This window comes from Arvicanthis niloticus, chromosome 17, assembly GCF_011762505.2.
Source record: "Arvicanthis niloticus isolate mArvNil1 chromosome 17, mArvNil1.pat.X, whole genome shotgun sequence".
Classification (NCBI taxonomy): Eukaryota; Metazoa; Chordata; class Mammalia; order Rodentia; family Muridae; genus Arvicanthis; species Arvicanthis niloticus.
In genome coordinates, this window is record NC_047674.1 from 14,196,819 (window position 1) to 14,223,329 (window position 26,511).

General features: G+C 48.8%; 1 protein-coding gene across 41 annotated transcripts in view; it reads right to left on the minus strand.

The window, feature by feature from the left end:
• Lrrfip1 (LRR binding FLII interacting protein 1) overlaps positions 1 to 26,511 on the minus strand; it is a 128,510-nt gene that overhangs the window by 63,755 nt on the left and 38,244 nt on the right. For 2 of the 41 annotated variants that reach the window (XM_076914810.1, XM_034522084.2), the window contains exon 1: positions 13,251 to 13,570. The exons of 35 other annotated variants lie outside the window; for them this stretch is intronic. In XM_076914810.1, the coding sequence (XP_076770925.1) occupies positions 13,251 to 13,316 (66 nt within the window). In that variant the 5' untranslated portion in view covers positions 13,317 to 13,570. Of the gene's footprint in view, positions 1 to 13,250; positions 13,571 to 26,511 lie in introns of those variants that run through there. 4 more of the 41 variants (XM_076914783.1, XM_076914804.1, XM_076914806.1 and 1 more) reach the window with 4 other exon arrangements.

Sequence of the window (26,511 nt, forward strand, 5' to 3'; positions counted from 1 at the left end):
CCAAGAAAGTGAAGGATCTGGAAACACAAATGAGCTCAGAAGAGGATCCTAAGGTCCAAAAGGACCCAGCTTGGCTATCTGTTAATGATCGCCTGTTAGACCCAGAGCACAGCAAGGTGAGGCCCACCACATTCCTGACCCCAGAGCTAGGAGGTCAGATGCGAGTCTCTGGGTATTCACTACATACCAACAGATGCCCTCAATTCTGAGATGACATTTGCCCTTGTTGGCCTCCTCTGAGCTTGGGGTGCTGGGTACCTCATACACATCTCATGCCAGGGTGCCTGGCCAACCAGCCCTTCATCCCACTTGGATTAATTCTTGGCACTTGACCAAAGTCCCTAAATGGGGTGCACAGGCCACAAGAGCCTCCCCCTGGGACACAATTCTCATTGTAGGACACTTTGGCCAACATGCACCCCATCCTTGAGGGCAGCGATACTGGAAACTGTAAAGCCACCAGTCCTGCCTTGAGGAGTCTAGGCATGGACCGGCAAAGGAGCCCCATGAATGAAGCCTGTTACATGCATGCCAGTTACTCCTGATACCAGGATTTAGAAGATTAGTCTGTAATTCAATACATCTTCGGGTCCTTGTAAACTCCTCCACTTTCGGCACCCACATCTCTTACAGTGCTCACATGACTTGTGGGGAGACAGAGCCTCACACAGTACAGGAAGTGAAGGCAGTCATCTTGTTTCCTGGAACCTGCCCAACCAAACACCAGCAGACAGAGGAGCCAAACACAGACACGGATCCAAACCCTACATGTGACTAAGCATGTCTTCATGAGACAAACCCTACCTACATTCAGTGCAGCTCACACTAGCTTTGAAGCTCAAAAGGATCAGCCAAGGCTTCCGCAGTGCACTTCCTCCTTTTCAGACACACTGCCAAGAACAGCCACATGCATACAGAGCTGGAGGGTGACGGTCATCAAGATGGTCCCTCTCGAGTCACCAGGAAAGGCTGGATGTGACCAAGTTGTGAAATGAACTGAAGTACAAAGCAGCCAAGGTCCACCATGTGGCACCCGGCCTCCAGGTCACTCCCTGTGCACAGTGTAAAGCCCTGGGCTGTCCTCAGTGTGCCAACTGTCCAGGTGGTTCGCGGGGTCGGCTACCGTGGGCAGGTGCTTCAGGGGTATGGCACAAAGCTTTCCTGGACAGATGCTTTGCCAAAATATAAAACCATAGCATGAGGTCACAGACAGGTTTAAAACTCTCCAGGAACAGTCTTCTACTTGCTGCCATGGCCTGGGGTGGGGGGGGAATAGGGGCAGTTTCCTAAGGAGCATCAGCAGGGACCCACTGCCTGTCCTCCAGAGGCCCAGACCACCGGGGCTGCACAAGCCCCTTGCATGCTGGTGCTTTCCCAATGGCAAGAGGAACCTTGCCGTCTGGGAGTACTTGCATGTCTTGGGGTATTAGACTCTTCCTTTTCAGGATGTAGGAAGGTAGAAAAGGAAGGAGGAGGTGGTGGCGAGGAGGGAACCAAACCCCAAAGCCATGTTCACTGGTTGCTGAAAGGTACATATGGTTCTGTTGATTGCTCTAGAAACTGTCCTGGTATAAGCCCATCATGGCTCTTCATCTTGGTTCATGGGCAGGGCAGAGGTAGGAGGTGACAGGCCCAGCCTCCTGTGACAAGCCACAGGCTAGCTAGCTTCTTAGGAACTCCCCAAACTGCTGGTTCAGAATGTGAGTTTCCTCTCCCCTTCTATGGGCCTGTGGTTGGCACTCCCCTAACAGCTGTGGGCCCAGGCCTGGGATCCTATAAACAGCTTTTATAGGCTGGGCTTTTAAATTGAGGCACTCCTGGGGGTGGGGACATCCAGAAAGGTCCCATAGATCACCAAAGCTGCCTATGACAATTCCACAAAGCTGATCTGACTCCAGACTCCTCTTTACTCCCCATAAACCAGATTCAAATCCAAAGGCACGCCTACCTGGGTGAGACAGACAAATCCAAGAACACATCCACCCTGGTGACACACACAACCCAGGGACACACTCATCATGGATGAGACACACACATTCAAGGACACATGCATCCTGGGTAAGAAAGATGGTAAGGAGAGCCCCAGAGAAGCATAAGTCTAATCTGAGGCCTCAGGTCTTCCACGTACTGCCCCTAACGCCAGCCCTACGGCTTGCTGTAAGGTCTCTTGCCCAAGTGTCCCATTCACTGGCCAGCTGCAGAAATCATTTGCACTGAAATGCCTTTTGCTGGCTATATAGCTGGATATGTGACAACGCCAGGGACAGGCTGGCAGAGACTTTAGAGAACTGTTTGAGAAGTCAGTGGAATGTCATGACTATCGGTAAAGTATGCACCGTGGGTGTCACTGAGCAATCTTGCTGGCCCACAGAAGTATTCCTGAGGCTCCTGACTGGAGCTCCTCTGGCCATGAAAGACTAGACACATGATTGGTGTAGTGTGCTCAGCTAAGGTAGGTCTGCAGGAGGTCCACCCACCCCTCACCTTCAGCGAGTCCTCTAGCATCCAAGCTTTGCTCGTGCCAGTCCTGGGCCTTGAGGACTTTCCTAAGACTCATACCTAATAGGAAAAATATGCATGCTAGGCCCTCCCCCACTCTGGACATGGTACTGACCGACACCAGGGGTCCTACAGTGTCTATAGAGAAGATGGAAGGATTCACATACAAATGGCACAGCTCTGAGGAAGTTCTTGAGAAAGGGGATTGAGACAGTTTTGGTCTCAGGTCACTTCCTCCACCAGACTGAGGAAGCCTTAAGGCCTGCAAAACCAGCTCCCACCCTTCCCTTCCGTCCATGGACAGACTCCCTGCACATGGTCCATAGGCAGCTCAGTCCTGCAGCGTACTTGGTGATGGGATGCAACATTCTCCTCCTCAGTTTCAAGAACTCTAGGGCAGCCTGATAGAGAGACCTCTAGGTCGCAGATAGATGTGGGGCCCCAGGGACACTGGCCTTGATCTATGTTCTATGGAAATGATGCCCCACGGGTCTACTTAGATGTAAAGATGCCACTAAAGGGAGGAGGTGTCCGGGCTAATGTAGTCACTGAAACTCCAGGCTTGAGTTGAGTAGAATTGATAGCATTTTCATCGGGGGATAATGCATCATGACATTAACTGTAATCTATGGCCATTTCAGAAAACTTCTAGGGATGCAGCAGAAGTCCAAAAGTGGCACATCCCCCCCACCCCCAAACAAACAAACAAACAACAAAAACAAAAAAAACCGCTGTCTTGGTTTAGAAACTGGCAGGAGCCTCCCTGGTGTGCTCTATCCCGGAGAGAAGGAACAAAAGCCTTCCATGGAGCCTGGAAACCCTGGTGTGCACCCACCCACACCCACATTAGCATGGCTGACAAACCTGTGGTGGTTTCCAGACCGGGGTGGAGGTTGCAGAGTGACAGAATCCCTTTCCTGAGTTGCCTTGGTTACAGGAAGCAGCAGCAGCTACTGACTTTTGTTTCTAAGGAAACCCCCACAGCTTATATTCAGTAGGCTCTAAAAACAGTCTGCCATTGAGTGCAGCCAAGTGGGTTTGTGGTGGAACAGGAAAGGGTAGGCATTCGCTGGGCACCTCTGCAACAGCGGCCAAGGTCAGCCTCTTCCATGGAATGTCTTGCCCGTGTCCCTTGGCTGGCACATGTGTCTCATCCCATTCTTTTAAAGACGTGTTCATCTTTCCAAAACCTATCTCCCCCATGAGGTCCCCAGGAGCAAGGGAGCTTACTCTTTATGGCCGTAACTGTGAGTGAGGACGCAAATCACTCTCTATTTTTTCACTTAACCTAGAGCTCACCAGCTTGACCAGACTAGCTGGCCAGCAAGACCAGGGAAACTCCAAACTCAGGTCTTTGTGCTTGAGCTATAAAGCACTTTGCCGTGACCTGGAGCACAGCCTTCTGATGGCATTCAGCTACACTGGCACACCTGCCCTCGTGAGACTCCAAGCTCAGGCCTCAAGATCAATGAGGCCCCAGCTGGATCCTCGGCGCCCTGGAAAGGACGCAGGGCATAGAGCTAAGGGCCGAAGCACAACTTCCTTTGTAGAATGTCTTTAAAAACACTATCAAAAAGAACTAAGGTGAATTATAGGCTCAAAAATTATCCTTTAATGAAAAATCAGTTACTTAGGTTCCTAGTTAGCCCCACACAGGCTCCAAGGAGGACTACACTGCTCTGTGCTTGAGGGACCCAGTAGGCAGCCCCAGAGGTGCCCGAGGCTGAGTTGAGTACGCTCACGGAAGCCGAGTTCCTGGGTGGAGGTGGAGAGGGTGTCGGCAGTCCTGCCCTGGAGTGTGAGTTCTATCACAGTTCTGGTACAAAGCTTGGTAACTCAGTTGCAAACATATTCTCTATTTCAGAAGTAAGAACCAGGCGACATTACTTCTAAGAGAAATGGGTTTCTTGAGGCCCAGGATGCTTATCTAACGTACATGACATCCTAGGTGATATCTGGCACCAAGGGGGTTGAAGACAATCCACACCACAGTGAAAACAGCAAAGCCATGACTAAGGACTTGCAGGGTTGACTGAAGAGGGCCACTTCCCCTTAACTGAGGGGTTCCCTCCAGGAGGAACCTCATCTAGGCTCTACACCCTCACCTCTGTCTGTCTGTTCCATTCTAGATTGTTCTCTGAAACTCACTCCTAAGGTTTCACCAACTGTTGACATTGTTCTTTCTAAGAATAAGCGTGAAAACTGCAGACCCCAGACACAGAACAGCTTGTAACAGCTTTCGGCAGACTACTGTCCACCAAGCAAAAACAGCTGCTGTCTTGTCAGTCACGTAAGCTGTGTCTGCAGGCAGGATCTAGCTGAGTGTTGACATTCCTTAATGGGGAGGGGATGGAAAGTCATTGGAGATCTCCACCACTCCTCCCAGGCACCCATAGGCAATTCTGTCCCTAATCGTTCATGGCTGTCGGGGTCTCAGGAGGTGCTAGAATATATAGAGACTATATAGGCTAGAGAAGGTTAATCTAACGGGACTCCCATCTACGCGGCTTTAGAAAAGCCATCATTCATGCTGAGCAAGGTCTTTCCAGGGCAACTGCTTTCCAGTCAGCCATATGCCTTCACTCATGATTGTTAGTATTGTGTCTAAACTCCACCACTACAGTTACCTGGCAACAGCCAGGTATGCTCCTCCCCACAGTTACCTGGCAACAGCCAGGTAGGCCTGGCCCACTATAAAAGGGGCTGCTTGCCCACTCCTCTCTCTCTTGATCTCTTGCCTCTAGCTTCTCTCTGTCCCCTCGCCCCTCTCCACTCCCCTCCCCCCTCTCTCCATGTGGTCATGGCCGGTCTCTACTTCTCTACTTCTCCCCTCTTTCACTCTATTTCTCTTCTTCTCTTCTCTTCTTCTCCTTCTACTCCTTCTTCTCCTTCTTCTTCTTCTTCTTCTTCTTCTTCTTCTTCTTCTTCTTCTTCTCTCTCTCTCTCTCTCTCTCTCTCTCTCTCTCTCTCTCTCTCTCTCTCTCTCTTTCTCTCTGCCTCTACTACCCTCCTTGTTCCCAACCCCATGCCCTGAATAAACTCTATTCTATGCTATACCAGTGTGTGACTGATCTCTCAGGAGGAAGAGATGCCTCTGCATGGGCCCGCTGAGACATCCCCTTCCCTCATACCTCTCCACACACCCACAGAACATACTCTCTTTATCTTTTTATAAACACATCAATGATCTCTATAGGTAAGCTAAATAAATTCTTTGGTTCCCAAGGTTGAACTTCAGTGACATGAACTTTGATTTATCGATGGGACCTTGGGAGGAGGGGGAACTGTTTACATCTCCTTAGGCAGGGGATTCTCACAACACAACCTTTCTTGTATTCGACAGACATTCCTGGAAACAGCTATAGAAGAAGCCTTGTTCCAATTCAATGAACTTGTCAACCTGAGTTGGAAGAGGAGAGATGTCACTTGGATCTACCAGATATAAAGGCTTAAATCACAGTGATTTGTACCTGACAGAGACTTGGAGTGTACCTCAGCATTCACAGGGCCCTGAGTTCAATCCCATAAAACAGATTCACAAGTAATATCTAATATGTCAGTATAACTTGGAAAAAAAATAGCAAAACACAGGCTCCTACCAATCTTCCATTTCCACCATTCTCTTAGTTAGAAAAATAGAGTCCAGTCAACATCCCCTCTTGTGAAAATTACCAGACACAGAAATGGGTAATAAGCTGGGTGTGGTACCACATGCCTGTAATCCCAGCACTTCGGAGCCAGAAGTGGGAGGATCAGGAAATCTTGTCAGCTACATGAGACCTTGTGTCAAAGTAGGGGTCGGGGGGTCACCCACACAGAGGAGAAGGGGAAGAGGCATGGGAGAAAGATTGTATGTGGGAGGGGTCACTGGGAGGGGGCAGTGAGCAGGATGTAAAGTGAATAATTTTTTTTAAAAAGTAAATTAAATTAAAACAAGCAAACAAACAAATACAAGGAGTGGGGGTACCCGAGTGATGAAACCCCACAGCTGCTGAGAGAAGCTGATGTCAGTGGTGACAGCAACTGCAGCGGAGGCAACTGGTTATATGTTTGCTCCTTGCCAGGCTAGCCTGAAGCATGCTGTATACAGTGGTGCCACAGTCAACACTAGTTTCAAGCCAGTTGACCAGGGGTCTGAATGCTCCACCACCTGTTGGACAGGACAGCAAACCTCCTGACTTTTTGAGTCCCCATTTGCTCCTTATCAGTAAATTGGAGAGAGCTAACTGTCTACTCCGATGTAGTAATGGCTGACACCTCACCAGGCTGACTCAGCAGGGGGCCTGGTAAATTTAGCTACTTTTGCGACTTATGAAGTGTCTTCTCTGACAGCTACTGATGGAGAGAGAGGCATGAAGGCAGTTCACACCAAGTTCAGCAGTGCAAGAGATACACACTGGCCCTGGGGAGGTTACACAATGGGAAGGTGAAACCACACCTCCACCTTGCACCCACTCAGCCTTCTTCCTCTAGGAAAATTCTCAGTAATTTCTGAAACTGGATACACCTGTGCATTCCTGTGAAGGGTAATCTTTCTCTCTCTGTCTCTCTCTCTCTCTCTCTCTCTCTCTCTCTCTCTCTCTCTCTCTCTTTCTGTCTCCCCTTCCCTCCTTTCTTTCCTCTCTCTTTCTCTCTCTCTCTCTCTCTCTCTCTCACACACATGCATACACACACTGCACTGCCACACACATGGATCAGAACTGATGTTGTGGGCCTAATATGGTGACCTTTAACTGCAATACAATCCCAGCACTCAGGAAGTGAGACAGGAGGATCACAACTATGAAGAAAGTCAGGCCCACATAGTACAAACCTGTGTCCTAAAAAGTAAAATAAAATAAAATAAAATAAAAATGGTGGATCACCAAGATGACTCCTTGGGTAAAGGTGCTTGTCACAAAAGCCTAGTGGTCTGAGGTCAATCCCAGACCCACGTGAAAGAGAAAGGAGAGCCTAAGTCTACAATGCTGTCCTCTGTCCTCTGCACAAATGCTGTGGTACACATACCCATCCCCCTCCAATGAAATAATAAAAATTACACACACACACACACACACACACACACACACACACAGAGAGAGAGAGAGAGAGAGAGAGAGAGAGTTTTGTTTATTTGTTTGTTTTCCTGAGACAGGGTTTCTCTGTATAGCCCTGGCTGTCCTAGAACTCAATCTGCAGACCAGGCTGGCCTCGAACTCACAGGGAGCTATCTGCTTCTGCCCCTCGAGTGCTGGGATTAAAGTTATGATCCATCACCACTCAAACAAAAAGTCATAGAGGACTAGAGTCTGGATCCAGTCCCCACATTAGGCTGGGAGGGTGAGGAGAGCCTCACAGCCACCTGTAACTACAGCTCCAAGAGGTCTGGTGTCTTCTGGTATCCTGTACTCACAGATACAATACATATGGCACACAGGCATATACACATAATTAAGTAAAAATGCTTTTAAAATACTTTTAAAAATCAGTAAAAAAATACCCTGCTACTTTGAAAAAAAAAATCTTGGCCTGGCAGTGGTGGCGCACACCTTTAATCTCAGCACTTGGGAGGCAGAGGCAGGCGGATTTCTGAGTTCAAGGCCAGCTTGGTCTACAGAGTGAGTTCCAGGGCAGCCAGGGCTACACAGACAAACCCTGTCTCAAAAAACCAAAAACCAAAAACCAAAAAAAAAATCAAACAAACAAAAAAAACGAAAAAAAAAAAGAATCTCCGTTAGACAGGTAAGGCTCCATTCAAAGTAAATTCTCCTCCCATGACTTAAGGTGAATTACTTCTTTTATGTTTTTTCCGACACAGGGTTTTCCCCATGTAGCCTTGGTTATCCTGGAACTCAACTCTGTAGACTAGACTGACCTTGAACTCACAGAGATCTACCTGTGTCTGCCTCCCGAGTACAGGGATCAAAGTCATGCACCACCATGGCCCCAGTTGAGTTACTTCTTTATTATAAAGTGGCCATACTTTAGATTTAAGGGAAATAAACTAGCCTGTCCCACCACGGAATGCATACCGGCTAGGCGAGCTTAATTGTTTTCGTGTTGTCTCTGCCTTTATTAGCTGTTCTGGAATTTGCCCCTGGGGCAAGTGACTCTGGCAGGGGTCAGCAATCACCTGGCAATTCTGCATTACTTCTTAGGTGTAGCCACACTAATGTTGGGTTTAATCTGAGAGATAGAAGTAAATCCATTTAACTATATAGCTACTATTGCAGTAAGTCCAGTAAGTCCATCCTATAAAAAGTAAGCTAACTTCTTTAAACCACAAGCAGGAATTGCCGGCCTCCAGTAAAAGCAGTCAGGTAAATGTCCTCCCTTTCCCACAGCTGCACGGAAAGGCTCTAAGCTCCTCGGTTAATCCTTTAAATTGAGTGGAATTTTGGGAATTCTGACATCTGAGTAACGGGTCACAAAAGGCTCCAGTGCTGACTCACTGAGCCTGATTTTTCTGGGATAAGTTGTTCCTCTCTGAGCATTACCTTTTGAGGAGCAAACTTGGTGCCAAGGCCTGGCTGGCTTGGTTCTGCTTCAGAGTAAGTATCTCACTCTAAGCAGGTTCAAAGCCAATCAGCTGTGCTGAGAAATGGCCACCAGAAATAACTCGGTTTCCTGCTCTCACCGGGGTAGGTGGTGGCTGAACCTCGAGTTTCATGCCGTTCACAAAGGAGGCTTCCGCAATGTGACAGCTGTCAGGCTGAACAGAAACTAACATAGAGAAAAAGGGAAATTCAGTCTCCATTGTCACCAAAGGATGATATTACGGGTAAAGACAGTCGTTTCCATCTTAGCTCAAGGCCTTTACTGCTGCAGTTCCTGGTCTCCTGGACTGAGAGGCTTGGGCTCAGGAGCTGATATTGGAATAACCTGGCAGCTGTGACCTCTGGACTGGGATAAGTCCAGCTCCCAGCACTAACTGGGAGCTGACCTGTGCCCTGGCCAGTAGCGCTATGGGAGCAGGTGATTGATCTTAGGGCCTTCAGATCTCTATGCTTCCCAAGGCAGGAAATGCATGAATTCAGCCTCAAGTACGAGTGTCTTAAAGTCAACCTCCATCTGCCCGCAGTGGTGGCTGAGAGGTGCCTTAGAACCTAAAATGACAAGACAGGAAGCAGCAGTGGCAGGAAGCAAAGACTCAATAAAGGAAGAATCCAAGATGCCACCATCACCAAGTTGTGATCTTCAATCACTCAGGCCAACGTGGCAGCCGAAACCAACAGAGCTGAGGATCTGGGGCTGGGGAGGTCTGGGTAGAGCCTTGTTTGACATACGACAGAAAGACAGACAGACACATACACGAAGAGAGACAGGAAGAAACAGAGGCACGCACGCGCGCACACACACACACACACACACACACAAAGAGACCCACAAAGAGACAGACACAGACAGAGTGAGAGAAACAGAGATAAAGAGACAGAGAAACACAGACACACAGAGAGAGGGGAGAGGGAGGGAGGGGGAGCGGGAGCAGGAGTGCAAACATGATTGGGACAAGTACACAGTAATAGGTCAGGCTAGTAAAATGAGGCAAATGGCCTCAGACCTACAACTCAAAAGGAAAGAACTTACTATTTTTTTATCTTAACTACGTGGAGAAACAACGCATTTAAAATGTAGGTCCATACTCCAGGTTCCAGGACCTGAGGATTGTGTAGGGATACAGGATCTTGTGAGAAGGGCACAATGTCACTTACAAAGTTCAAGTCTGAGAGCCCTGTGACTGAGTTCTAGTAAGTTCATGCTCTGTGTAGGGCTACATTCACAGCCTGCCTGAATTCAGCCATGTGGACACATGGCCGACAGGGCTAACTTCTACCCCTCTATCTGCATGCATCCTCGCCCTGGTATAGACTGGTTGGCCCCTTTCAGGGTAAAAGCTCATCAGTGTGTAGAAAGAGACCAGCGATGACACAACCTGAGTGAGTGACTCAAAGAAGTTACGGAAGTTGAAGAAATGCCACTTTGGGGCTGGAGACATGGCTTAGTGATGAAAAGCACTGGCCACCTTTCCCAAGGACCGGCATTCAATTCCCAGCACCTACATGTAGTCTATAACTTCAGGGGATCTGAAGCCCTCTTCTGGTCTTTATGATCAGAAAGGCAAGAAGGGCACAGACATCCATGCAGCCGAAACACCCATACATATAAGATGAAACAAACAAATAACCTGAATGCCAGTTTCCTCTGTGGATGCAGAGCCTCTCAGACTTGTCACCAGCAGACCTGCTTAGCACCCCATCAACTCTAATGTCTCCCCATCTTTTTTCTTTGTGATGCTGAAGCCTCGAACACAGTGTTAGGTAAACACTCCACACCTCTGAATTACATTCTCAGCCCCTAGAGTTTCCTATATATTTGTTTTGAAACAGGGTCTTGCTAGATAGCCCAGGCTGGCCTAGAACTGGAGTTCCTTCGGACAAGCCTCTGAGGGCCAGGGTTGCAGGTGTCCAGGCCTGCACCATCACACTCTGCTCCAATCTTGCCCCTTTGTCTTAGTTCTAGACTGAGGAGATCACGCTGTCTGTTTCTTCTTACCCACGTGGTCCTCTCACAACTATTGAACCCAGCCCTTGTCCACTGGAGACCCTCCTGCTCCTACAAGTCAGGGACGCTTACTGCAGAATACAAAAGCCATTCTGTAACCATCCCTGCTTGTCTCCAGTAACATGCTCAACCCAGGGTCCATGGCAGCTGGGTGGCCCCCCTTCTAACACACCAGCCATTGTCATGCCCTGTACACTTCCTGCCCAACAGGCCTTCAGCCTCACAAACAGGGGCCACACTGTTTCTTTTTCTGTGTTCTTTTAACAAACTTATGCTACTGTTCTGTAAACCTCTTGAAGATTCGTAATTTCCTTCTAGAACTTTCTGGCCTAAATTCGTTTAAGAATCCATCCTTGTTAGATTTTAGACCATCTTTTTGTTAAGTATCGGGCCTCCGTCAAATGCACAGAGAGGGCTACAGAGCAGTGTATGAAGGTTGTATTACACTAAGAGAGGTAAGGAAAGCCTAAAAATAACCTCATCTGGGGCAGGGCAGGGCTCATTGCTAGATGAACTAGCCTGACATGTAAACATTCACGCACTCCTCAACGCTCCGGGCTTCCTGGATTCTGGGAGTGGACACAAGGGATGTTTGGGATTGATTAGTGCAATAAGCGCCAGGCTGAACATCGCTCCCGGCCTCTTACTGCTGGGCTACAGCATCTTGCCTGAGTTCCACGCAAGCTCCAAATGTTGAGTAGGGGGACCTGTGGCTGGTATCTTGGAGTTGGAAGCAGATTCTCACCTCTTGGGTCCTTCCTTGCCTTCTTTTACATCCTGTTCTCAGTGTCTGGTGTTTATCCTTTCTTGGCCCAGGACACAGGCACTTGGTTTCTGTATGCTAGAACCAGCCCAGAGCTGACTTCCTCCTCCTGCTTGCCTTCTATGGTCTGCCTGGGCCTCTGTTCTGAGCACCAGTGTCTCAGGAGTTTTCCCTCCTCCCCATCCTCCCTTAAGAGGGTTCCAAAGTGGCCCTGCAGGTTTCCTCCTGAGGCCTACAGGTTATAGACTAGCTCCAAAAGCATGGTTTACTGCCAAAGTTTAAGAAGGGACATAGAATAAACACATTAAAATAGACAGAGGAAAAAAAAAAAGCTCAATTCTCAGCAAGGAACTGACATTTTACACGTCCGTCAAAGTTTACTTAACCTTCCTAGCACTTGGAGGAAGCTCCCCCAGTCAAAGCAGCCTCACCTTGACTATTCCACAAAGGCCAACTACAGAATTGACTCCTACCTGAAGAATGAGTGACCGAGGCTCACATTTTTATCAAGGTCTCACACAAACCTGATAAAACAGGAACCTCGGGTCTCCCTCCCTCTCTGGTTCTAACTCCATAAAATACACAATTTCAAAGAGTACAGTTTACTTTTAAATATTCTCGTTCATATGCAACCACAGCAATGGACAAGGTAGGGGCTGCAGGCCTGTAAGCTCAACACTGGAAAGGTTGAGACATGAGGATCCAGAGATCAAGGCTAGTTTGGGTTATGGATCCTGTCTGAACTCCCAGCCCCCAAACCACAACCATAAACGTACACAGGGTGTAACAACCAAAAAAAAAAAAAAATCCCCCAATTCCCCGGTGCTCAATTTTAAATCATAGTCCTCACCCATTGTCCCTACACAAGTTCGGGAAGTGAAACACTAGCTGTAGCACCTTGCTCAGACACAAGTGGCTCCTGGCACCTGTCAAAGTGGATTTGGGGCCCTGGACCCTTGAAGGAAGTGTTCCTAAGGCCAAAAGCCTGTAAACCCTCCAAGTCACTCAAGGCAAGGTGGTGCCACTGGATAAGGACCCAGTTCCCAGGTGCTGTACTCTGTAAAACACCAAACCAACAGTTCCCTGTGAAACTCTACACCACCCTCAGATCTCAGACCTCAGTTGGGCCTAGCCAGAGGCAGCCAGCTGGGCAGAGCCCACCAGGGGCGGAGGGAGAGACCACTCTCCTTTTCTGTCCTTGAGAGGAACACTGGGGCATAAAATGTACTTTTCAGAGCGCCACCTACGGACACTTTACACTCAGCCAACCACCTGATGGTAGGCAGGAGCTGCCCTACATCAGGATTTTCGAGTGGCCCAAGCCCACTCGCCTCTGCTCCAGTAGCACCACTGAAGCTGAAGTGGGCGCTGCCCTTAGAGCTTTTGTGGGGGGTACTCAGGCGGCGGTTACTGGCAGGCACAGGTCTGAACCCTGTCTCCCTCTTACCAGTCTTTGCGCTTCTGGACTCAGGCAGTCGATTTCCTTGTTTTGCGCGCCCTCTAGGCTGGTCATGTTGCCGAAGTGAAGACCAACTTCTCACCCAAGAGTTCGCGCCGAAGACCCGCTCCCTCGTCCACAGGCAGAGGGCTCTCAGTGAGACCACATTCTGGGATCCAGGAAAGCAGTTCAGGCAGAAGCAGAACTTGCAACGATCTCCTGGGCGCACACGAAGCTCGGACGCCCAACTCTGAGGTTCCCTAGCTGGGGTGCGGCCGGCGGGGCGGGGCGCAGGTGGCTCCCGGCCGGGGACGGGGGTGGCAAGAGAGGAGCTGGGGGCATACTCCGCCTCAGCCCCGCCCAGCCTCGCCCCACGCCCCACCCACCCTGTGCCCGCCTCTCCTTCCTTCCCAGCCCCTTTCCCGCGCTCTTTCCAGGGGGGTATACCCCTTCCTCTCTGTTTCCACCCAGCCGGGATCCATCTGCCTCCAACTTTCCTTCCTCGGGGCCACATCCTGCCCCTTTAGTCTCCTGCTTCACCCACGATGGCACTCTCAGCCTAAGCACTCCTTCCATGAGGTCCACTTGAGTCCGCCTACCCCGGACCCCAGCTCCTCCTCCATAGCCCCACCCACGCTCCTCCCCTTACACCGCCTCAGAACCTCTGGACCCGCCTCCCTCTCCTCCAGACCGCTCCTAGCCAGCGGGCTGCAGTGCCATCAATCACCACACAATCCCTGCGGCAGACACCTGAAAAGACGGAGGGAAAGACCCTGGGGACCCCACCCGTGGCCACGCCCTAGCCGTCGCCCGGCTGAGTCAGCGCGGGAGACCAGCCCAGCCTCGGGAGGCGCGCCTTCGGTTAGGACACGCGTGGCTTGAGCTGGAACCACACCGCATGAGCCTCTGCTAGAGCGCAGCTGCTCCCGCCACTACGGTCTTACAGGCAGGCGCGGCTTTGGGGACCACAAAGCTACCGCCTATGACCACGCTGGACAAAAGCGAGCATCAAGCCGAGATGACAGCCCCGATCCGATAAGAAGCAGGGAGGAACTAGTCTCCACGCTGGACAGTGACCCGACTCGCAGCGCGTGCCTTCCATGTCCACTGAGCAGGAGTACCCCTGATTTAAAATTAAAGCCAAGCGGTCAAGCAACCAGAAGGTTCCAGTATTGTGCGCTATGGACAGAGAAAAAAACCCAAAGGAGGGGACATGAATTTCATTCGCCCTTAGCCAATCTGAGCCGCATTTTTCCACTTGGCTGGTGCAACAGACCTGGGTGACCTGTTTTCTCCGCCCTAGAAGAACCTTCTTCGGGCTCAAAAAGGAAAACCAGCAGGGTTCCCTGACCTGTTTCTCTGTTCTGGCGACTCCAGAAAGATTATGGAGCCTGCCTGACATGCTCTTTGGTAACAACGCGCGTGTGTGCGCCGGCCTATGCCTTCTGGTCTCTGGGCAGTGCTTCGAAGGACTGGGTTGGCCAGAGGGTGGACACAGAGAAAGATGAATTCTGAGGGGCAGGAGGACCTGGCCCAAAGGGATGAAGGGGGCGTGGTTTTGGAAGTACTGTGCAGGCTGAAAGAGACTGGGTACCAAGCTCTGGTGAAGTGTTTCAGATGAGGAACACTTCCCGGGTTTCAGCTTCACGTTTTACAAACGAAGCTCAATCGATTAGAGAGAATAGTATTGAGTAACATTGTAACGGCAAGGTCTGTGGCATTTCTGTGGGGTACAAGTAGTTTTACTAGGACTAACTTTACAGGTGAGAGTGGAGTCCAGTTAATAACAGCCTGAGAGAGTCCGGTTACTGTATTCTGACCTAAATAGGGAGAGTCTACGCCTCTGGCCATGTGAAACCCTGGGACTTCCACACCACTGTAGCCCAGGGGCGGGCTTGGTTTGCTCTGCATGTCCCCAGACAATGCCTGAAGAGATTTGTTGCTAATATAGAGAGAGCATTTCCCCAGACCCAAGGTATCCTTTGGCTTCTCGCAAGCTCATAAACAAGCTCTCTGCCTGTGCCTGGTGTCTAGGAAAGAAAATCACAGTATACTGTCCTAGCTGCCCTTCGAATTTTCCAGCAGGAACCCCTGCCCACTCATTGCTGCCTCCTCTTGCACAGCAAGAAGGAAGCTGGGCCATAAGTTGAAATGGCTGAGAACTAGAACTGGGCTGGCTGAGCCAGAGAGGTGAGGCAGAGAAGAGGAAAATTCCACCCTGCCCCCTCTAAAAGCTGTGGAAGGGAGCAGGGCAGTGAGATTCCTAGGCTCAAGAGTTGGGGTACACCACCAGCCATAGAACAGCAATAAACACAGAAGACGCGTGATCCTGCAGAACGCTGGGCATGTGATGGCAGCTGGCACTCTAACATCCTGCTCTCTCACGTGCCACATTGTGACTCAGGTGAACTAAGCCTGTCCTGTTTGGTGGCTGTTGCGGGCAGTTCCCAGCTCCAGAAATCTGGAAATCTGTATGTTTCATACCTACCCTTGGCATCTAAATGCTAGGGCCTATCCTGGTTACACTTGCGTGTAATCCACGTGGGTGGAGGCAGGAGGATTGAGAGTTGAAAGCCATCTTTGGCTTTTATACCAAGTTTGAAGCCAGCCTTGGCTACCAAAAAAAAAAAAAAAAAAAAAAAAAAAAAAAAAAAAAAAAAAAAAAAAAAAAAAAAAACACCCAATACTAGGCAGGGGGCAAATCTCTGAGTTCTAGGCCAGCCTAGTCTATATAGCAAGTTCCAAGACAGCCAGGTCTCCAGGGTTTGACCCTGTCTCAAAACAAAATAAAATGTAGATAAATCAGCCTATGTTCTGACAAAGGACAGAGGCCCCAAACTACCTTCCATTAATTTTGATGCCAATTCCTCTCTGATGTCCTTCTTTGACAATGCCTCCCCCGCCCCCCCCACCCCCCCCACCCCCGCAGCCTTTCCACCCTTTTTAATGTTTTGCAAGGCGCATCGAGGTTGATGAATGTGAAGGGAATCTATAAACTTCTGGAATGTGAGAAGGTCTGAAAAGTGACACACACACACACACACACACATGTTTACAACATGAACTCTAAAGGAGTCTTGGCAGAGCAATAGGAAAGTCTTTGCTCGGAAAACCTCAAGCCACCTAGACACACGAAAACATCAGACAAGAGGCAACACCTTTGAAAGTGCAAGGGGAGCCTCATGCACTGGACTGACATCTTGTTGGTATCAAAGGTCTTTTTCTTTCCTCTGCTCAGTCTGTCTCATGTAGCCAAAGCTGTCCTCAAACTCTGGATTCTCCTGTTCCGATCTCTAGGCTGCTGGGATTACAAGAGTGTGCCTCTGTGCTCTGTAGGGCCCAGGGTCCTCATATAAAAACCTGCGAGGTCAATGCTGCCCAGTCGGCTCCTTTTGGTAAATATGACCAATAGGCAGCCATTTCTAATAAGCTGCCTTTGCATTTGCAGGCCCTTCCATGTGGCCAGGCACTGACTGACCTGTGAGCTCACAGACTTATCTCTTTCTATGAGCACACAGTAGGCTTTAGGAAAGATCTGTTCCTACCATGCTTATTGTGTACGTGTGAGTATGTGTATATGTGTGTGTGTGTTGTAAATGTGTGTGTATTGTGTATGTAGGTGTTGTATATGCATGTGTGGTATGTGTATATGTGGTATGTATGTGATATGTATGTATGTGGTATGTATATGTTGTGTGTGTGTGTGTGTGGTGTGGGTATGTGGTGTGTATTTATGTGGTATGTATATGTGTGTGGTGCAGTATGCATGTGTGTCTGGTGTGTGTAATGTATGTGTGTGTGTGTGGTAGCTGTATGTGGGATATGTATGCATGGTGCATATGTATGTAGTGATGTACATATAAATGTATTGTGTGGGGTGTGTATGTAGTTTCTGTGTGTTGTGTGTGTGTGATATGTATGTGTACTGTATGTGGGGGGGGTTGTATGTGTCTTTGCATATGGTGTGGGTGTGTTCTCTGTGGTCTCTTAGAGAAAAATAAATGTCTGGAGTCTCAACGTCAGTTCTCAGGTGCACAACAAGATCATGCCCAGGAGGCTAATTTTAAAGGAACTCCTGAGGACGGAACAAACAGTAAATGGCCTGCATTGTTGGAGGACCATAAGGATCACAGCTAACCAGCTCAGCCACAGAGTGAGCCAGACTGGAGCCCCACCCAAGCCTGGTTTACTCTGTCTCCCTGGCATCTGTTGCTAGGCTCACTAGATTTGTCTTCCTCTGTGGTTTGGGCTGCAGGGTGACCACAGCTCCCATTAATCAGGTAACCAACATGACATAATTTCTTACCATTGCAATCCTGGTGTTTGTTTTTTCCGCAGACATGAATCACCAGCCCTGTTGACGATGGGCAATAGAGCAAACGCCTCTAATGGCTTGCATACACAAAGGGCCTACATGGATGTTCTTACTTAGTTTGGATCCTTAGACAATTCCCTTAAAGCCATAGCTGGGATTATATGTTATGATAACTGTGGTTTAGGCCAACACCCAGGCTTTGTGTGGCACCTTCTGTTTGTAAAACACCTGACATACACACTGATGTTTACAAGTGTTGCAGGATATTTGATCACACCGTGAACCCCGAGACTGTTATTTACTGAAAATACCTGTTTCTAACCCTTAACACACACCTCTAATCCCTCTGGCTGGAATACAGACATCCCCTTAGTATTCACTTTACTCCCAAACAATGAAGGTAAAGTTAGTTTGGAGAAGTAAGTACCATGTTTGAAAGTGATGTCTAATTGAGTGATTTGACAGAATAGGATATGACCAACTCTCTCAAGAAGAGAGAGGAAAGAGAAGTTACTTAACGGGCAGTGCAGAGAGAGAGAGAGAGAGAGAGAGAGAGAGAGAGAGAGAGAGAGAGAGAGAGAGGAGGCAGTTTTACTGGGAGAGTTGTACAGAGACAGGTTGAAGAGAGAACAAGCTAGACACAGGTGAAGACAGAACAAGCCAGAAGGAGCCAGAAGGTTAGAACAGTTTGCTAAAGTTAGTCCGAGACCAAGCAGAGGAAAAAGTCAAAGACTGAAAGAGAAGCCAGATTGAATCAGTCAGTTTGGAGAGGGTTTTGAGCCATAACAGCTGAGTTGAACCAGCCAGCCAGAGCTCAGAAAGAACGAGAAAGGGTGAGCTTATTCAGCAGGAAGTCTCAGAGGCTGAAAACATTCAAGGGCTAGATTAGATTGTAAGGAGGCTAGAAGCTTCCAGGACCAGGCCTAGGTTAACAGAATGAGGAGTAAGCCTTCAAGACAACAATTGCTTCAGGAGAATAAAAGTTACTTTCATATACAAGGGGTTTGACTGGTCCACAGACATGTTGGAGGAGGGGAACCAGGTTTCAAATCCAGATGGCCACTGTAAGTCCTGAACATCTTATCACAGCACAAGCCCAGCATGCTGTATGACACAGAGGTGTCTCCTCCCAGACACCCACAGGTCCTCACTTGGGAGCAGGCACTCATCAGACTCAGTGAGCCCTTGGCTGTCTCCCTGGGCTTAACTTGGACCAGTAAACCTGTAGGAAGCACAGCTTAGAAAAAGCACTGGAGAAAACATGAATGTCATTCACACCAGCCTATATTCTTCATCGGAAGGAAATGAATGATGCTTAGTCACTTGGAAAAGTGGTCCATCAACTTGGTGATCCTCAGCCTCCACTTGAATCCTCCCAACATCCTGAGCATCCTTAGGCCTGAATCCTGCAGTGAATAGAACCCATCCCTATGAAAGAGGCCCCATGTAATTTATATCCTCTGCCAATAAATCTATCCCTATGCTTATCACAGATGCTCCCTCTAGGCTCCAAACCTTCGCTCTCTTTATCAGCCAATGGAATTCATTCTTATCGTAAAGGTCACAGGTCACAAGTCCTACTATGCTTACATGTGTAAGAAACGTAAACTGTGAGGTCAGTGTCTGGAAGGCTACATATGACCCAGTGCCAGCAAAGGTGGTACTGGGCTGAGTTTCTTATTCTTCACCTCTCACAATTGTCCCCTACCAGGGGATTCACCCCTACCAGACATAGGCTTGTTGGGGGGGGGGAGGGTCCCCAACATAACCCCTACTCATCTAAAGCTGTTGACATGGCAGTGAACATACTATGGTCAAGAGCGGATGCTAAATTTCTCATGAATACTAGTGCCATTGCCAGTAGTAACAGAGTGAGAGAACGGGCTCCTTCCACATGTTGTCTGGAATGAGTGGTACCCCAAGCCAGCACCCTGCTCAGGCTAAAGTACACTTAGACCATGAGCCATGCTCCTGGCCATCTCCAGTGGACAGATAATTCTAGAACTGAGGGGCTAGAGAACACACCAAGCTGTTTGCTAGCGTGCCAACCAGCAGCTCCTGGGCTGGGCCTCTTGCAAGCTCATGCTGCCCTGGGCCTCCGTGTTAATTTAGCCCCTCCCCAACCAGGCTACAGTGGGTTCTTCAGTAATGGTTTCATCTTTTCATTGTTTGGAACATGTTAGGTCTCAAACCTCGGATAAATGGCTAAGATGCCTATTTAACATATCAAAGGGGACCAGGCTGCCAGGTTCTCCCAGTATCCCTCAGTCCCTCTCTATTACAGGGTATGGCTGACATACCCTGCCCCTACCCTAAACTTCCCCAGCCCAGGGACTAGGCTGCCCTCCCTGCAGCTACCATTCCTTGGATGATCCAGCCATGTTGGTTACCCAGCCCTTTTTGTCTGATGTTTACTCTCCTGATCTCCAGCCTCTCCTTTCCCCTCTCCCTCTCTCCTCACATGGTCTGCCTCAAGGTTCTGTTCACTCTGGACTTCCCCAGATGTCTCTGCCTCTGGCTATACTTTCCCTTGTATCTATAACAAAAATCTTCTCTGGACTCTGGGGGTAGTCATGTCCTCCTTCCCTTCCTTCCTTCCTTCTTTCATTCATTGGCTGCAGAAACCTGAGTTTGAGATCCAATAGAATGTCATGTCACTTCACAGATGATATGGGTGGACAGAAGGACAGACAAACAGAGGGATGCTTTCCTAATAAAAGGGAGGTTTTTCATAGGTTATTGTGAACTCTTAGATTTTTCCCATTTTCTTCAGACATGATATCACTCTGCAGCCTAGGGGACTGGCCTCCAACTATATGGCTTATGCTGGCTTTGAACTTGTGGAAATCATCTTGCCTTAGGCACCCCAGAGCCAGGATTACAGATGTGAGTCACCATGTCCATCCAGTTCCTTGATGTTTAAGTATTTTGTTTTGTTGTTCTCTCTCTCTCTCTCTCTCTCTCTCTCTCTCTCTCTCTCTCTCTCTCTCTGTGTGTGTGTGTGTCTCTCCCCTCTCCCCTCTCCCCTCTCCCCTCTCCCCTCTCCCCTCTCCCCTCTCCCCTCTCCCCTCTCCCCTCTCCCCTCTCCCCTCTCCCCTCTCCCCTCTCCCCTCTCCCCTCTCCCCTCTTCTCCCCTCTCCCCTCTCCCCTCTTCTCCCCTCTCCCCTCTCCACTCTTCTCCCCTCTCCCCTCTCCCCTCTCCCCTCTCCCCTCTCCCCTCTCCCCTCTCCTCCCCTCTCCCCTCTCCCCTCTCCCTCTCCTCCCCTCTCCCCTCTCCTCCCCTCTCCCCTCTCCCCTCTCCCCTCTCCTCCCCTCTCCCTTCTCCCCTCTCCCTTCTCCTCCCCTCTCCCCTCTCCCCTCTCCCCTCTCCTCCCCTCTCCCCTCTCCCCTCTCCTCCCCTCTCCCCTCTCCCCTCTCCCTTCTCCTCCCCTCTCCCCTCTCCCCTCTCCCCTCTCCCCTCTCCCCTCTCCCCTCTCCCCTCTCCCCTCTCCCCTCTCCCCTCTCCCCTCTCCCCTCTCCCCTCTCCCCTCTCCCCTCTCCCCTCTCCCCTCTCTTCTCTCTTCTCTCTTTCTCCTCTCTCTTCTCTCTCCCTCTCAGGAAGTATGAACAGAAACTTTTATAAGTTAACATGGAGCACTAGCCAGTCAAAGGTGACGTCAGTGACTGGGCCAGTGATGAAATGAGAACAAGTAATTTGGAACTCCCAAATTTAATGGCTAAGGAACAAGCCAAGACAGAGAAGGGGTAGTTAAACCGAAAACAGAGGTGTCTCCTGGAAGCAGAGAGAACAAAGTTGAGAAAGCCTTTAATCTGCAAATAGAAAAACAATGATTACCGTGTTCTGCAGTTAGAGCCTGGGAGAGAGGCGGTGCTAGAGGGAGGGTTTTCAAAAAATTATTTTATGCAGGTATATTGGCTACATGGATGTCTGTGCACTACATGTGTCCCTGTTGCTTGCAGAAGCCAGAAGAGGGTGTCCTATTTCCTGACACTGGAGTTATGGATGGCTGTGAGTTGCTGTGTAGGTGCTGGGTATCAAACCCATGTCTTCCACAAGAGCAGCCAGTGTTCTTAACTGCTGAGCCATTTCCCCAGCACCTGTCCCCCTCTCCACAGTCCATAGGTTTTTTTTTTTGTTTTGTTTTTTGTTTTGTTTTTTTGTTTTGTTTTGTTTTTTTTTAAGGATGGAAGAGACTTGAGAGTAAGAAAAGATAGAGCTGGGGGTATAGAGAGGGGAAGTGTCTCAGAGAGAGGCTGCTCACAGAGGGACAGGAGGAAAGCCACAGACACAGGTCTGAGAAAGTGTCTACTTGAATGGGGTCGGGATGAAGTTGTTAGCAGAGCCCAAGTGGTCAGGCGTGGGGGGGGAGGGGGGTGAGAAGCTCTGCTCCTGGTTGGTGGCAGTACTAGGCAAGGTAGGGACAGGGAGAGGGGAAGAAGGTCAGAAACGGAGGCGTTGTCAGGGCTCTGAACTGGCCAGTGGGTCACTGCATTGCCAGTACTGGGAAGCAGAATCCTTTCTGGGGAGCGCTACCAAGTCCATCAAGTTACATGGGGTGACGGAGAATCCATTGGATATAATTTCTAAACCTTTTCACTCCAAGTTCACCTCCACCCCGCTTCCCAAAGTGTGTGGGACTCTAAATGTGCTCTTCCAAGCCACCCTTCAGAACTGGTGAGCCCTGAAGGCCAGGCCAGAGCTATCACAGAAATACTTGCCTTTCACTGTAAGACCTAAATATCTAATAAACACCTCCAAGGAAACCAATTCTGCTTCTCATGGATACAATGTACTGCAAATACCAACCAATGGTTTTCTAAAAAAAAAAATAATAATAATAAATTATATATATATATATATATATATATATATATATATATCCCTTACTAAACTCTCTTATGTATTCCTCTACCATGTAGGCATGGACTCTAAAATAAAGCCCACTAGGTCAACTTAACGGCAAAGGAAAAAGTAGCTATCTCTGCTCAAACAATACCATTCAAGGTATTTCGTCCACAATGAACGGTGGCACGGGAAGACAAGCTTTCCTGCCCAGGGTTGTGTTCATTAGATAACAGACTACCCAAGGGCAAGAAGTAAATTAAAGACTCGTAACTAGAATAAAAAACAACAATTTCAAAATGGAAAAAAAGTAATACACATTTGTCCAAGTCCTATTTAGTTTGCCTGTCTATGAGCTTAACATTCCAGAAAATATGTAGACCTTCCTTAAAAACCAGGACACAGAATAAATCTTTCCTACCAGAGATATCTAGAAGCCAACCAGGCTACACACGAGACTGATAAGTGCCCTTCTCAGAGAAGAAGCACGGGGGATCCAGGAACTCATTTATAATCTGACTTTACAGGGTATCCATAGCAACCAAGGAGACTGAAGGGTTCTGAAGATGGAGTCAAAGGTTTACAGAAAAAATAAGGTAAGTGAGGAGCCCTCAGCAGAAGGTCCTCACACCTAAAATAGCATCCCTAAAATCTACCCACAAACTCCCCCAAAGGAAAACAGAGCCCAAATCTGCATTCAGCAGATTCCTGTGAACGCAGGCCCACAGTCAAATCCATAAGGACTCCTCTTACACTCTGGCCCTGAAATTATAGTCCAGTCGAGTCAAAACTAGCAGACTACAGAAAAACTGGATTGACTTGTACCTTTCCGGCTCCTGAGAACTGGATGTCGGTCGAGAAGACTTGGTTCGAAGGGGAATCACCTCGCCATTGAAAGATGATGGCTCTAGGTGAGCCTCCTGAGCTCTTGGACTGGCAACAGCATCTGGAGAGGCATGTTTGGCATGGGAGTGGAAATTCTGGAAAAACTGGAGATCAAATAGCTACTCCTGACCACGTCACCTTTATGCCTGCCCGGCTCACTGGGGCAGCTGCCTTTGCATAATGGACGGGCGTGGCCTTGAGCCCACAGGAGGGTTTCCAAATGGAGGATCTCCTCTGACCATCTTGTCTAACTGCAGCTATTTAGAGTTTCAGGCACCCCTCCCCTCGTCCCTGCTCCAGCAGCACATCCATGTTGTATGAGTGTTGGACTCTGGGGAGGTCAGCATAAGGGGAGAGCTGGCTTTCTCAAGGTCAAACCTTACTGACATTTGGTAGTCAAAAGATTTGTTGTTGCCCAGACCGTCTCTAGACATGGCTTCAGTTGAAAACCCCTGATATAGAGGAGACCCCTATTTACTTCCAAATACCTACAGTATGGGAAGACATGGACTTACTGGTCTCTACAGAGGTACCAGGGTCCCACACAGCCATAGCTAGACATGACTATATCGGGGAGGATGGAAAGTCAAAAGACATCATTCACATCTGTTGTTCTGCCCTACATGGAGTAAGAACTCCAAAGCAAAGCTGTTGTCAGGAAGAGACAAAAAGCACTGAGAACCCAGCAAGGGGTGGCCTAAGGTAGGGAGCTGAGAACTGAGGTTTCTGAAGTTGAGTGGCCGTGGAACTTAAGGATGTGATCCCACAAAGTGGGCTGGTGGAGAGAGGATCAAAATGAGGGGACCAACATTTTGGCTTAGCTTCCTGGCACCTCGGGCAAGGCCTGACTGGGCATTCAGTCCTGCGCCCTAACAGAGAACATGAGGTACCCTCAAACCTCCTGGTAGAGTTTGGCAGTCAGGCTTGGAAGTCCTGTTCTGTAGTTACTTTCTGAGAGTTAATGCTAACTGCATGGGACTGCTGGGAAGGCCAGACAGCAGGGACCTGATTACACTCAGGTTGTGGGGGAGGGTCTTTTGACAAGTCCAGTGTCACATGATCAGTTTGGATGTGACTGGAAGCTTCTGTAGGATTTGGGGGTCTTGGGGGAGCTCTGGCTCCTTTTTAGATAGCTGCCATTCTTCAAGCCCAGAATGCTGCTGTTGCCCTGGGCTACTTCCAGAGCCTGGTGTCTCCGTTTCTGAACAAGTTATAACTGACAATGTCTGTATACAGCTGCCAAAAGGAAGTAAGGGATAAACAGCGGGCTGCCCCGGGTACAGCAGAAATGGGAGCATGTGGCTGCTTCTGGGACGGCTCTTGTTACAGTTTCTCATGCTCCGGAACTTGAACTTTATCCCACCATAAAGGGCCCACCGAAAATGTCTGAATAAAGACAGGAAAGACTGAGCAGAGCCTCACTGCTACAATACACTGAAAAGCATCCTTTTTTACAGACATGTCTTGGCTGCAATCGTCTTCTAGATTCAGCTGAGAATCTGTTAAGCTTTAACCAACCCTTCCTCTAAGTTGAGATTTTATTTGCAGCTCGTCATATTTATAAATTATTTATATTTGTAGATAAACGTATAAATTATTCAGAAGTGGATTTATGGTTTTAACATAGGGTTTGTCACTGAGGAGGAAGATTCGCAGCTGTGGCGCCATGGTTTCAAAGCTGCTGCGATTCCCAACCTCTCTTCTTTAAGTAAGAACTCTTCAGTTATGGACAAGAAAGACACAGTGGCTTTAGGAGCTAGAGTCAGCCCTGTAATAAGGTATGACAAGACCCAGGGCTGTCAAGACGTAACCAGTATCTAAAATCGCTGACCTGGCAGATGGAGAGTCATGTAGTCCGGCTCTGAAAAGGAAACAAATTACATGTCTCTCAACAAGACACTCTTGCTGAAAGGTGTAGATCTAATTTTGAACAGTAAAAGATAAACACTTGAGGCAACTTGAAAATGGAGCCATCCTTAAGTCAGGGAGTCACTGGACAGTTGAAGTTAGGATGCCTCTGTGCTCTGCAGAGGGGGCACTGGGGCTCACAAGAAAGTACATAGATCCTGGGGCTACCACGACTTGCTGGAAATTTCCAGCTCTGGGCAGGTTATGTGTCCTCTCTGTGTGCCTCAGTTCCCTTGTCTGTAAAATGAGAACAACAATGGTACCTCGTTCACGGGGTTTACGAGGACTAGATGAGATATCGTTATAAATATAACAAGGCGTAAGTACAGTGAGGCCAGTTGGTCCGTGTCATTCCAGCACAAAGTAGCTGAAGGAAAATTCAAGCTGCGTTCATTGTGCCAGACACAATTTACAAAGGACGTGGTAGTAACCTGTGTCCCAGACAAACCTGCACCACGTTCCTGCCACACCCATCAAGACTCCTGTCTGGCCCTCAGCTCAGATCCCTAAACTGGGGTAGCCCTGGTACCAGCAGTACTGTGAGCTGGTGGAACACACACACACCTTCGGCATGAGCTGCAGTCAGGGTTCCAGTGGACGAACCACACTGCTGTTCTTGAGTAAGAGGCCTGACCTTTGTGCTGGTTTCTTCGGTAAGGTACCTTACTTCCTTGTGGCGATGCAATCTCAAAGGCCACTCTTGGACATCAGCAGCCAGATAAGGAGCTATGACTATGTTTCTAAAGAATGGGGTTGGGTAACAGGAGCTCAGGAGCTCATAACTTCCCCCTTTGGGTGAAGAGACACCCACCCCCCACCCCCAGCCCAGATGGTCGTGCACGACATATGCATGTATGTGTGTGTGTGTGTCAGTGTATGTGTGTACATGGAGTGCCAAAGCTGATACCCAATGTTTGTGCCCATCACTATCTTTCTCAGTTACGGAGTGAAGCAGCTTCCCCTGGGGATCTCCTCTCTCCACCTGCAGAGCTCTGGGAGCTAATCTGCCACACCCACATGGCTTTATAGGGATACTGGCGATCTATACTCTGGTCTTCATGCTTGTTGGGCAAGTATTTTATCCACAGAACCATCTCCTCAGCCTGGCAGAGGTTTTCAAAGGGGTGGGGTGAGGGCGACATAGAAACATAATCATTTCACACTGGGAAAAAAAAGTGAAAACACTCAAGTTTTCAATTCTAAGGGTTTGTGCTTATTAAAACACACGCCACATGTTTTGACTTTGAGCATCTTAGATCTGCAGCTAACTTCAAACGTATTTGTTACTGTTATTATGTGTGTTCATGTGCATGGACAGA